At 46.2% G+C, this 13,614-nt stretch overlaps 1 protein-coding gene across 1 annotated transcript; it reads right to left on the bottom strand.

Annotated features, from left to right (window-relative positions):
- Window positions 1-10,734: 10,734 nt before the first annotated feature.
- On the bottom strand, window positions 10,735-11,997 carry LOC134407369 (D(1C) dopamine receptor-like). Its single transcript, XM_063139103.1, has one exon. The coding sequence runs from the start codon at window positions 11,992-11,994 to the stop codon at window positions 10,735-10,737; it is 1,260 nt and encodes a 419-aa protein (XP_062995173.1). The 5' UTR covers window positions 11,995-11,997.
- Window positions 11,998-13,614: the final 1,617 nt, after the last annotated feature.

Below are 13,614 nucleotides of genomic sequence, written 5' to 3'. Positions count from 1 at the left end.
GCTTTAAAACATAAGAACATCAGAAGAGCCCTGCTGGATCAGACCAAGGGTCCATGTAGTCCAGCACTCTGTTCACACAGTGGCCATACAGCTGTCGACCAGGGACCAACAAAGCAGGACATGGTGCAACAGCACCCTCCCACCCATGTTCCCCAGCAACTGGTGCACAGGGCCTACTGCCTCGGATACTGGAGGTAGCACATAACCATCAGTGCTAGTAGCCATTGATAGCCTTCTCCTCCAGGAATTTACCCAACCCCCTTTTAAAGCCATCCAAACTGGTAGCAATCAGTACATAATTTTACTATGCACTGTGTGAACAAGTACTTCCTTTTATTTGTCCTAAATCTCCCACCCATCAGCTTCTTGGGTTCTAGTATTTTGAGAGCGGAAGAAAAATGTCTCCGTTCCATACCAGAAGTTCAGGGCTGTGGTTTGCCCTGAACTTACCTTTGCTGCATACCAGACTTCCACGCACCTCTCTGTTGATTCCCCATCAAGCCTCTTTCCTCTGCAGTTGTTCAGGCTGCCTTTGCAGCTGACAGGTGACTTCTTCCTTCTTCGCAAGTCAGGCTCCTAATTTCCATTTAAATCAAGGCTTTAATAGTTCCTTCCCTCCAAGCCACCTGCCAGATCCCACTTAGCAGCTAATAGCTTCATCCACTTGAGCAGTGCCTATGGAGGACCTGGAGATAGCTAGACTGGAGGGATATCTTTGCACTCAGACAAGGGTGGCCAGGTGTCCTCTTTTATAGAGGACAGAAACAGTGGGGAGATGTTTCAGCCTTTCAAGACACTGCTTCAAGGACCTTAAGGTGACCGTTCTTGAACAAAGGAATTTCAAAAACATTTCAACAGAAGATCTCTGAAGTACAAGTCATCCAAAGATCGAACTCTATTTCTTTTGGCTTGAATAAAGATGAAAGTGTTTTGTTTTGTTTTTAATCACACTACATATGTTAATTGGCTCGTTTATTGCAAGGATGCCCATAGGATCTCCCAACAATGATTTGTGGATGCCAACCATTAAAGAAATCATCATGGGGGCTGTACACACAACACGCTAACCCACATTCAGTGGTTGCGTGTGGGTTGTTGTTGAACCATGGGTTGTTTGTTGAACAGTGGCATAGCATGTTGTCTGAACCCAGGGCGTTTTCCACAGGGTGGCTTGTTTGGGACAAACTACTTGAAAACATTTCTTTTCTCCAAAGCTTATAATCCGTAGTGTGACGATAGTAGTTTTTATTATTTGTCTTATTGTCTTATTTGTTGGCCTTTCCCCTTCCTGTTTGTTTGTTACTGTGATTTTAGAATGTATGCCATATGGCAGGGTGTTTTGTATTGTGTTTCATTTTGTTCTGTACAGCACCATGAAAATTGATGGTGCTAGTTCCTCTGTTCTCTGTCCAGACAAAAATATCTCAAAGACTAGAAGGCCTAGGAGGCTGAAAGTTTACATGCAGGTAGCCCCTGACCCGCAAGGGTGCAGGAATACTTGGTGACCGAAAATTCCCACGGGGGTTCCTAAAAGGGAGGTGTTTCAAAAAAAATCTGAAATTGCAAAAGGAGTCTTTTTCCATTGTCATAAAGAGTTCATACTTTGTATTCATTGACTCCCTTTTAAGAAAACCTACCTGGGCAGTTTGGAATCAAGAATTCACTAGGGGGGTGGAATGGGGGGGGTCCAAAAAAAATGAACAAAAAAATCTCAAAAACTAGAAGGCCTACGAAGCTGCAAGTTTGCATGCAGGTAGCCCCTGACCCGCACAGGTGCAGGAATACTTGGTGATTGAAAATTCCCACGGGGGTCCCAATGAAGGGGGCTTTCCGAAAAAATCTGAAATTGCAAAAGAGCCGCGAAAATGATCGCCTTTTCTATCATCATCCTACAAATGCCAATGGGACACATTAAATGGCCATAAATAAAGCCGTTGGTTTTTCAATGGGTATCACGCTAGTAATAATAATCATAAAAAGAACTTGAGATTTAAAAATTTGAATGTGGGAGAAAGTGAAACTGACAGAGCTTTAAGAGTTTTCTTCTTAAAAATCTACGTGAATGCCTGCGTAGTCAACCCTCTTAGTGCTTAATTAGAGTCACCACCTCTTTTTTTCTGACAGGTTCCTCATCTTTAAGACTTATCCGGCAGGGAAGTACAACTCCTCTCTATGCTGGGAATAGCGATGCCTATTGAATTTGGCTGGTGGAGATGGGTGAGAATTTCATTTCTGTTTGTTTCTGATAACAATTTACCAACATTTGCAAAGTTCTCCTTATTTGGGAGAGAAAGAACTTGAGATTTAAAAAGGCAAAGCTGGCAGAATTCGTCCATCTCTGGTCCAACATCCTGACTCCCAAACGCTGCAAGGAACCCTACAAACTGACATGAAATAACAACCCTCAAGCTTGCACTTCCACTGCTTTTAAATGTAGTCCATTTCATATGTATCTGTTTAGCCAGGAGAAGACTGAGGGAAAGGGGAGGACACATAATAGTACTTGCAGGGCCAGCTCCAAAAGACGGCAAAATTGGGCATTTGCCTGGTCCCCCCGCAGAAGGCCCGCCATCTCAGTGGGGCTACTGTTTCCACTTCGCAATTCCTCTAAGCTCCTCCCACTCTGCACAGGATGCCCATCAACCTCCAAGTTCGGAGTAACGTAAGTGACCATAAAAATGTGAAACGGCACATGCTCAGGTTATTTCTTCTCTCTCTCTCTCTCCAACACACACACATCTATTTATCTATCTATCCATCCATCCAGTTTGGCAAACCATTTGGGGAGGGGGCGCTGTAACATATGAGGAATGTAGAAGCTGTAAAGCATGGAATGGCATTGAAGGGTGGAGAAGAGAAATGTGGTGTGCTTCACAACTGAAAAGCAGCGTAAAGGCCCCCCTAGAAGACAATTAAATCCAGATTCTAAGCATACTTAGCTGCACCACTGTCTGGATTTCCTGCATTCTACAGGTGGTTGAATTAGACCAGCTTTCCCCAACCTGATGCCCTCCAGATGGTTGGGCTACAAATCCCATCAACCCTGGAGAGCATGACCAAAGTGCAGGGATGAATGAAGTTGTAGTCAAAACTAGCTGGAAGGCACCAAGTCAGGGAAAGACAGGAGTACCTGGCCAATACCAGGGCTGGGCAATTTGTCACCCTCCAGATGTTTTGGCCTACAACTCCCACGGCCCCTCACCATTGGCTATGCTAGCTAAGATAGGGTGACCATATGAAAAGGAGATCAGGGCTCCTGTATCTTTAAGAGTTGTATTGAAAAGGGAATTTCAGCAGGTGTCATTTGTATAGATGGAGAACCTGGTGAAATTTCCTCTTCATCACAACAGTTAAAGCTGCAGGTGCCCTGCCCTCTTTTAAATCTGGTCACTCTAGTATAACTCCTGCAGCTTTAACTGTTGTGATGGAGAGGGAATTTCACCAGGTTCTCCATATATACAAATGACACCTGCTGAAATTCCCTTCTCTATGCAACTGTTAAAGATACAGGAGCCCTGTCCACCTTTTCATATGGTCACCCTAGCTAAGGCTGAGGGGAGTTGTAGGCCCAAGGCCACATGTTGCCCACCCTTGGCCGACATGGACCCCTCCAACTCTTTGATTGCACCGTATAAGCAAGGAATAATACATGTATAAAAGTTCCAGAGATTAGGGGACAGAATCACAACAGCAGACTCACTTTCTTAAGAGGTGATTAAACAGATCACATCTGTCAGTGCTACAGCAGAGACATCAGGGCAGGCCCCACAGAGCACCATCAAAATGCTTCCTCCCCCACCCACACTCCCCCAACACCCACACCAACCCAGCAGCGACTTGACTGTAATTGGGGTGTATTTAGTCATTACAGTTACTCGGTAATTATCACCTTCTGATTTCTCTCTTTATGTTAACATTTGCTGGAAGGAGAAACTAAAAAAAAGAAAAGAAAAAGGGCACATTGGCATGGCTGAGGAACGCACAATACCCCACAACGCCAGAACGGATGGTGAGAACGGAGCATCATGCACATCAGCATTTGAGCATGTGTCTTTCAAAGTATATGTATTTAAAGGTTTTCTTTTTAAGTCAACAGTGTCACATTTTATGGTGAAAGGATGGCAGCTGCTCTCCCCACCCCGAATCTTCTTCCTCTTCATCTGCCACTCAGATCCCATCAGACAGGATGAGAATATGCATAAAAGAAGATGCTAATTAAAAGGTACAGGCAGGGAAAGCAACTTTAAAAGTCATAGTTATTGAAATGGGACAGGCCTGGTGCAGAGGGTGGGCAGGGAATCATCCCTTGCCATTAGCTATGCTGGCTAAGGGCAGGTGGAAGTTGCAGGCTAAAACATCTGGAGGATGGCTGCAAGTCACCCGTGCCTGAGATAGCTCAACACAACTGCCTGTGTTTTTTGATTCTCCTTGGGGCCATGGCTATGAGGTCTGTTATAACGATTGCCTGCATGTCAAATGTTAACACCTCATACAGCATATTAAAAGGCAGAAGGACATTCCTATTCACAGATTATTTCCAAAGCAATGGGCTGGGACCAAACCATCCTGAATACTTTAACTGGAGGCCTTGCCTTTGGGGGAAGCCCAAAGCTCAGTGGTGGAGGACCTGCTTTGCACCCAAAAGGTCCCAGGTTCAATCCCTAGCATCTCCAAGTAGGGCTACGAAGGAGTCCTACCTTAAACCAGTGATGGGGAGCATGTGCCTCCAGACAATGTTGGACTTCAAATCCCTTCAGCCTTAGATAGCATAGCCAAGAGTGATGGATCATGGGAATTGTAGGCCAAAACACCCAGCGGATCACAAGCTGCCCATCCCTGGTGTAGACGACACTGAATGACATAAAGACATAAGAAGAGCCATGCTGGATTAGACCAAGGCTCCATCTAGTCCAGCACTGTGTTCACACAGTGGCCAACGAGCTCTCGACCAGGGACCCACAAGCAGGACACGGCTACAACAGCACCCTCCCACCCATGTTCCCCCCAAAACTGGTGTACATAGGCTTGCTGCCTCTGATACTGGAAGTAGCACATAGCCATCAGGCCTAGTAGCCATTGATAGCCTTCTCCTCCAGGAATTTATTCAACTCCCTTTTAAAGCCATCCAAATTGGTAGACATCACATCTTGTGGTAGTGAATTCCATAGTTTAACTATGCGCTGTGTGAAGAAGTCCTTCCTTTTATCTGTTCTGATTCTTCCACCAATCAGCTTCACAGGATGACCCCCTTGGGTTCTAGTATTATGGGAGAGGGACAAAAATGTCTCCCTATCTTCATTCTCCACCCCAGGCATAATTTTGTACATGTATGGTCAAGATTTGGTATATGGTACTGGCATCTCCCCTACAATTCTTTCTTGTGTCTTCTTCATGTTACAAGTCTTAAAAATATAAATTCATTGAATATCCACGAAAATCTGTAATGCTTATCTGCAAGTATGCATTTTTGACCATGTGCATTTGAGGGAACATGTACCAGACAGGGGGAAAAGAAATGCAATCACATGGGATGTGGTAGTTATAGGACAATTTAGCTTTTGCAAGCCACAATATTCCATTGTCTGTGCACTGAGAAAATTCAGAAGCCAAATGCATGATGTAGTACCTAATGATGGATTTAGCCCAGGGAGATCTGGGTTCCAATCCACACTATACCATAATGTTCACCTTGGGCTCAACTTTCAGCCTACCCTACCTCTCCGGGTTATTGCAAGGATAAGATGAAACGCCCACATAAGCCATCCTGAATTCCGTGGAGGAAAGAAGCAATATAAATATGTGAAATAAAAAGTTAAAGAACAAACCAAAAAAAAAAAACCTTAGTGGAGAAAAGTATCTGGAGTAACAAATGAGTGCATGTTTATTAGGGATGTGCTCCGCTTCTCTTCGAACCGGAGAAGGAGCGGAGCGGGGGCTTCGCCTACCCTTAAGGCGGAGGCGAAGAGGATTGGGGGACCCGCGGAGCGTTGCGGAGCGGATCGAGGTGAAGGCGGATCCTTCGCCTCGATCCGGAGCTCCGCCAAAAAGGTAAGTGGGGTTTACTTGGCTCTGCCGTGACGGCGGCAGGGCCAGGTAAGCCCCCCTCCCTCCTCTCCCTTACCTGCGTCCATCCGCAGTTCCGCGACTGCTTCAACTGAGCCTGAGGACTCAAACAGGAAGACTAGGCGGCCTAGTCTTCCTGGTTGAGGCCTCGGGCTCAGTTGAAGCAGCCGCAGGACCGCGGACGGACGCAGGTAAGGGAGAGGAGGGAGGGGGTTTACCTGGCCCTGCTGCAGCCGCCACCTGTGCAGCGACAGCGGCAGAACCAGGTAAGGGACCAAGGGGGTGGGGGGGTCTTACCTGAGTCCGTCGCGGCCCATACCAGCTTCACTAGAGCCCGCGGCTCAACCAGGAAGTGTAGGCCGCAATCGGGGCCTATACTTCCTGGTTGAGCCACGGGCTCTAGTGAAGCTGGGATGGGCCGCGACGGATACAGGTAAGAGGGAGGGGGGAGGGGGGCCTTACCTGACGCCACTCCCTGCCACTGCGGAGCTCTGATTCTGAGCCGGAACTCCGCAGAGGAGCGGAGTGGCCCCCAGGCAGATCAAGGCGGGGCGGAGCGGCCGCGAAGAGGATCGGGGGGTCCGTGCACACCCCTGTTTATTGCCAAAAAAGAACATTTGTGGAGAAAAGTTCTTAGAAGACTGTGGGATAGGAAATACGACTATTTTCAAATGTTTAATAAGCCCAAATGAAGATAGAAAGCAGTTGTGATAGAAAAACAGAAGGAATTTATTTTGCAAAACAGTAGATTTATGGCAACTAATTCAGATGCAACATTCCTGTTTAAGAAACCACATATTTCCTTTTGTCCTATTGGCCTTATTGTTGCTACTTTGCCATTTAAAAATAAATAAACTGCTTTCAGCAAGCGCTACATGAAAAGGTAAATTATATATAAAATAACAATGTTAAAACTTCAGAACAATCTCCTAAATATAGGAGCTGTTCAATGTTGCAAGAAACTGTCTGTGAACGTTGTGGAATCTTTTAACTAGGAGTTGCAAGGGACCTGTTGCATTATTATTATTTATTTATTTATTTCATTTTTATACCGCCTCATAGTCAAAGCTCTCTGGGTGGTTTACAAGTGGGGCTTGTACTTCTACTGTCACCTACATTTCCACTGTATAGAGTATAATTCAAGGTGTTCCATTCCATTAGAAATCTTAGCTATCCTGTTTTCCTTTCTTTCCCTGGACTATTCATGCCCAAATGCATCAGCTTGGAATGAACCTTGCATTAGGAACACTCTTGTGCAGGTGTTTTAGTGTAAGAAATCCCAACCAGCATGATGGGAGTTGCAGTCCAATACATCTGGAGGGTACCGGGTTGGGGAAGGCTGAACTAGATCATAGCTCAGTGGTAGAGCACACACTTTACATGTATGAGCCTGACCTCTTCCTAAGAACTTCTGGGATCTTTAACGATGAAGGAATTGTTTGGAATTTAATGCCTAATCTTTCAGAGAGAGAGAGAGAGATTAACAGAATAATTACAAAATGTATTTAAAAGTATATGTTTATTTCGCCCTCATAATTTGCAGTGATGTTAAAAGTTGCTTTACCAATCTCTCTTTCTCCGCACCCCCACAATATATACACTCACTCACACACTTAAGAAAAATTATGTGTTCTTAAATCCCAGTGTGTGTGTGATTTACACACGCGCACACACACACACAGAGAACGAACACACAGGCTCCCAGTTTTAGTTAACTGATGGCTGTGAATTTGGGGCGGGAGGTTGAATTAAGAGTCGTTAGGGTTTATTCATAAGGACTTTATTTAGTAGATCACTAAGCTTAGAGTTGAATTTGCAGAACCTGTACCTTGCTATGGAGTTATTCAAATGTCCTGTCTTCCCTTTTGATGTATTTGCTTCATCTTTTATTCAACTTTATTCAATAAAGTTTGCAAAGTTGTCCTCCTTGTTTGTGTCTTCCATTGGTGCATTTGCACCATACCAATAGCCAGAATTTGGGAATTCTCTATTAGGATTTCTATAATTTGCCATTTGGCTGGTGGGAACAAAGCTGTCCTGTTTTAGACTGAAGTAATGGTGTAGGCAATATGATACATAAGTCTACCCTTGAACTCTAAAAGTGCTCACTGCAGTGTGTGTGTGTGTGCGCGTGCATCTTCAAGAGAGAGGGTGTGTCAAAATAATAATTGGTTTAAACAGCCCCCTTCCCAAAAACAACAACAACCCAGCATCGAGTGGAGACAGGACCAGGGGAAAAGTCAGGAACCAGATTTACTTCAAGGTGATGATTTTTCAGCACAGATGTGGTTGCCATGCAAGAAAAAAAAAATCAAGAAAGAGAAGCATGTGCTCCAAACCTGGTGTTGTATATTTTCTCCTATATTGAAGCAAATATTCATGTAGAAGAACCGTCATGTGTGAAGCAACACAGATGATGTAACGTTGCCACCAGACCCAAGTTTAAACATGTCCGTGTCTGTGCGTCCAAACTCATATGCAAATTCTATTTAATCTACTGCCTTAGGACTGAGGCTGAAGCAGCAGCAATAAATGTGCAGCTCAAGAAGTGTACACACACACACAACCCCCCCCACTGTTATTGCTTCCCTTTACTGTCGCACACGTCCCTCTCTCTGACATACACGGTGTGTCAACACTCAGCTAAAGCTGATTGTCCTAAGTGCTTGGCTAAGTTGCAGCTGGAAGAGGCAGATAGCAGGTCCCAAGTTAAAATACCAGCCATTTAAAACGCACAGTTGTTGCATGGAGTCTTCCATTCTCCAACTCGCTGGATTGCCAGGTCTGTATGCACAGGACAAAAGGCTGCAGCGTGACAAATGAGTCCAGCATCCCCCTCTCCTAGGAACACAGGATTAATACTCAGGTCCAACCACTGATCCATCTGGCCTAGTATTGTCTGCACTGACTGGCAGAGGCTCTCCAGGGATTTAGACAGGGCACTTTCCCTTCTCTACCTGGAGATGCCAGGGACTGAACCTAGGACCTTCTGCTTTCAAAGCAGGTGCTCTCTCATTGAGCTATAACCTGCCCCTATTGCATCTGCATCATCATCATCATAATTTCTTACCCGCCTCTCCCTTTGGATCGAGGCAGGGAACAACATTAGTACAGGAATCAACACATTTTTTAAATTCTTGATTTTACATTAATCTGGGTAGGCCTGCCGGAAAAGGCTAGTCTTCAAAGCTGCCTTAAAATCACACAGAAAGTGAATATTATGAATCTCCTCTGGCAGGCCGTTCCATAATCCGGGGGCAACAGAAGAAGAGGTCCTCTGGGAAACTGATGTCAGCCTAGTCTTGGCTGACTGAAGTAAGTTCTCCCCAGAGAACCTGAGTGTGCAGGGCGGACTGTATGGGAGAAGGCGATCCTGCAGGTAACCTGGACCCAAACCATAAGATTGTTCCCTCAGTAGCAAATTTAAGTGGTGAATATTGACGGCATCGGAGCCAAAGAGAATTAAGAGGGAGAGGTTGGCATACTTGGTGAGAAAGAGAGAGATTTTCAGAAGTGCAAAAAAAAACTTTTTTAGAAGACCAAAGGGGATTAAAAAAACAAAGAACCCAGAAGCCCAAAAGAGTCCAATGCAGACTGGACATGCTCAGTAGCCATGGAATGCCAAGTGTCCACTGGAAAAAAGGAAATAATTGTGTAGTGGAGTGAACGGGGAGCTTGAGGAATCCTGATTAGGAGTGTTCTTGTTAGAAGGCAAGGATATGCTGCAACATTTTGTTGCAGGTCCCACTTGAACAACTTAAAGAGAAGTCATGGTGCCCTGTTCTTCCTTTGATCCCTGCTTGTTACTAAATGTTTTGTAGTTGGGGTATCATACGTATATGAGAAACGGGGGGGGGGGGCAATTAAATAGAAGTGATTTAATACGCTGGAATTTTTATCGAAACGATCAGACAATCAAATAAAATTATCGTAGTGCCAAGTGCTGGCCAGTCATCCTAGCACCTATGCATTGATTGACTAGAATACAGATGTTGAGAACAGTTTTACTCCTTTGAGATTCAAAAGAACACTGCTAGTTGTGTTTTTCTTGAAAACTCTGTAAAATACAAGGGCAAGGTGCATGCATTTCTTCTGAAAATGCATATTAAGGGGTGAATTCAAGAAGAGGGCTTAGAATACCCTTAAGGGGGACAGGCTGCAGCTTCCTCTACCTCCCCCATGCCTATAAACAACTGCCCAAGTCAATCTTGCCACCACGGGAGCGTAATCGCTTTGCCAGAAATGAACCGGACATCACATTACCTCATGCAAGTGACATTGACACTCACTTTACGAGCAGCTGGTGCTGCATTCTCCCACACACCAGAAAGGAAAGATTCTATAGCCCAGCCTTCCTCAATCTGATGCCCTCCTGATGTTTTGGACCACAACCCCCCAAATTCCTGACCAATTGCCATGTTGGCTAGAGCGGATGGGAGTTCAAGTCCAAAACATCTTGAAGAAGGCTATTCTCCTTGGAGAGAGAGAAGAGTCAGATTATCACCTGCATACTGATTAATACAATACATACAAACCCTTTTCAACTCAAGGAATTGATCATTTCCCCGCAAAAAAAGGTCCCTTTCCACCCATCCATCTTTCATTGCACTCTGCAGATTTTTGACCCAATGGAGAGATCTTCCCCTCTCCAAAGCCATCCATTGCCCTTTCTCAGTCCAGTACGCAAGTGGCAAAGGGAGCTATCTTCTCAAGCGATACGTCCGTCTCATACTCCATGTGCACTATGGCAGACAAAACAGCCGCGGTGTTATCGTGAGAGGTTTGGGAGACTTTGTCGAACGTGAGGTCATTGTCCTCCTCCCCTTGGAGGGAGGGAGCATGGGGGAGAAGGTGCGGGTAACTCAAGGTCCCCAAGTCTTTCTGGCAGGTGGTGTCGTGATGGTATGAAACCAGCTCGTTGCTGAAGTTCACCGTCTCCACGGCGTTGTTGGGGCAGAAGCGGCCACAGCCCAGGATGGTGGCAAAAGCCCTCCGGAAGTCAGCGTTGAAGGCATAGATGATGGGGTTGAGGGAAGAGTTTGCCCAGCCAAACCAGACAAAGACGTCGAAAACGGTGTCGCTGACACAGGGGAGTTCCCCAAGCTCATGCAGGTTGTGGTCACAGAAAGGTACAATGCAGTTGAGCACAAAGAAAGGAAGCCAGCAGAAGACAAAGACCCCCATTATGATGGAAAGGGTCTTGAGGACCTTGGTTTCCTTTTTGAAGGAGCTCTTCAAGGAGACCTCGTGGGGGCACTCATTGCTTTGGCAGCTCTGGGCATGTTCCACAGCCCTCTCAAGAGAGGAGATCCTTCGTATCTGTCGCTGAGCAATGCGGAAGATCCTGGTGTACGTCACTATCATAATGGCGACGGGAATGTAGAAGCTGATGAGGGAGGAGGAAAGAGCATAGGTCCGGTTGAGGCTGGAGTCACAGTTTTCCTCTGGGATCCAGGTGACATTGGAGACCAACCCGTGGGCAGGAAGGAGCTCGTCAGCTTTGTGCCATCTCAGCTGGACAGGTATGAACGAGATCAAGATGGAGAGCATCCAAGCCACCCCGATCATGATAAAAGCCACCCGCTGGGTCATCTTCCGTTCATAGCGGAAGGGGCTGGAGATGGCCCAGTAGCGGTCCATGCTGATGATGCACAGGTTGAGGATCGAAGCTGTGGAACACATGATGTCAAAGGCCACCCAGACGTCACAGAAGCCGCCAAAGGGCCAGAAGCCGGCCACTTCGGTGACCGCCTTCCAGGGCATCACCAGCACAGCCACAAAGAGGTCTGAAACTGCCAGGGAGATGACAAAGAAGTTGGTGACCTTTGAGCGCAGGTGCCTGAACTTGACCACCGCCATGCACACGAGGGTGTTGCCCACCAGGGTGGAGAGGATGAGGAGCAGAAGCAAAGAAGCCATCGCCACTCGCATGGACAACTCCGAGTCACCCTCCTCTGCTCGGCCTTCCCTAATGAGGGTGTCGTTAGTCATGACTGATGCCGCACCTCCTTCTCCTCCTCCTCGCAGGTACAGTCCATCCATGTCTCTCTGTGGTCCCAAAGGACCCACTGTGCTCTCCTTCCGCTACATCTCCATCCACTCATGAGACATCATCTCCTCGCTCCTCTACATCTTCATTTGCATCTCAGAGGCAACCGCTGTTGACTCCCAAAGCCCCAGGATCTCAGCTAGAGCTCCTGCTAAAAGAAGCAAAGCCGAACCTTTCATCCCTTTCCAAGATTCCTACCGGCAGGCTGACATTTCCCCCACCCGCCCAATCCGCCTTTGCCTCCCAGACTGCCACTCAAAGAGCCAGCCAGTTCTCACCTACTAGACTTTTTTAAAATATATATTTTGCAGAGAGGATCCTTCCTTCCCTCCTTGCTCTTTTTTTCAGAAGCTCATTAGTTTTTCTATGGCTTGCTGTATAATCCTGGTCCCGCTGTTGTGCCGGCTAGGCTGGGATGGGGCTTGCTATGGAAATGAATACGAGACCTGGGCTTGCTCCTCTGCCTTCTCCGCAGGATGCTCTTTCTGCATTTGAGCTCACCGCTGCTGCTGCTGCTGCTGCTGCTGCTGTGCTCCTTGCTGGTGCTGATTTGCCCAGCTTTGCGCTCAGGTGAGAATCCTTCCTTATCGCTTTCCTCAGAAGTATCAGGGACTTCAGGCAAGGTGCTTTGAGCAGAGCCGGGAGAGCTCATTGGCAAAAGAAAAGGGAAAAAAGGACAAGGCGCAAGAGGAAGGAGCAGTTAGAGGAATGAAGCACACTCAGAGATTTGCATTTAATGATAGGCAGAATGGAAATTCACATTCAGTAACGAATGAGTCTCACGGAGCCAGCATGGAAAGCTAGCAGGACATGGGAGCGAGAACTGGGTGGTGTTTAGCGCTCAAATTACAGGAGGTTTTTTAAAAAATTATCTTTCATGCTAGCCACTATAGCTACTGTCTTTATATAGGGTGAACATATGGAAAGGAGGGCAGGGCTCCAGTCTCTTCAACAGTTGTATAGAAAAGAGAATTTCAGCAGGTGTCATTTATATGCAAGCAGCACCTGGGGAAATTGCCTCTTCAACACAACGGTTAAACCTGCAGGAGCCCTGCCCCCTTGACCAGATACAAAAATACCAGCCTAAGAAGAGACTTGCTGAATCAGATCAAGGTCTGTCTAGTCCAGCATTCTGTTCATACATTGGCCACTGAACAAGACAAGAGTACAACAGCACCCTCCCACCCATGTTCCCCAGTAACTGGTATACGCAGGCATACTAACTCTGATATTGGACATAGCATACAGCCATCAGGACTAGTAGCCATTGATAGTCTTCTCCAGGAATTTGTCCAATTGCCTTTCAAAATCATCCAAAGTGGTGGTTGTCACTACATCTTGTGGAAGGGAGTTCCATAGTATATTGTTTTTAAGTGTTTTTATCCCATGTAAGCCGTCCAGAGAGCTTTGGCTATGGGGCGGTATACAAATGTAAATAATAATAACAGCAATAACAACGCGCTATGTGAAAGGTTTAAGCATATGTTAGTTTAAACTCCTAC

This window comes from Elgaria multicarinata, chromosome 12 (assembly GCF_023053635.1).
Source record: "Elgaria multicarinata webbii isolate HBS135686 ecotype San Diego chromosome 12, rElgMul1.1.pri, whole genome shotgun sequence".
In the NCBI taxonomy this organism is placed as follows: domain Eukaryota; kingdom Metazoa; phylum Chordata; class Lepidosauria; order Squamata; family Anguidae; genus Elgaria; species Elgaria multicarinata.
The sequence above is the reverse complement of the archived record's forward strand: the minus strand, read 5'-3'. Positions and strand labels throughout refer to the sequence as shown.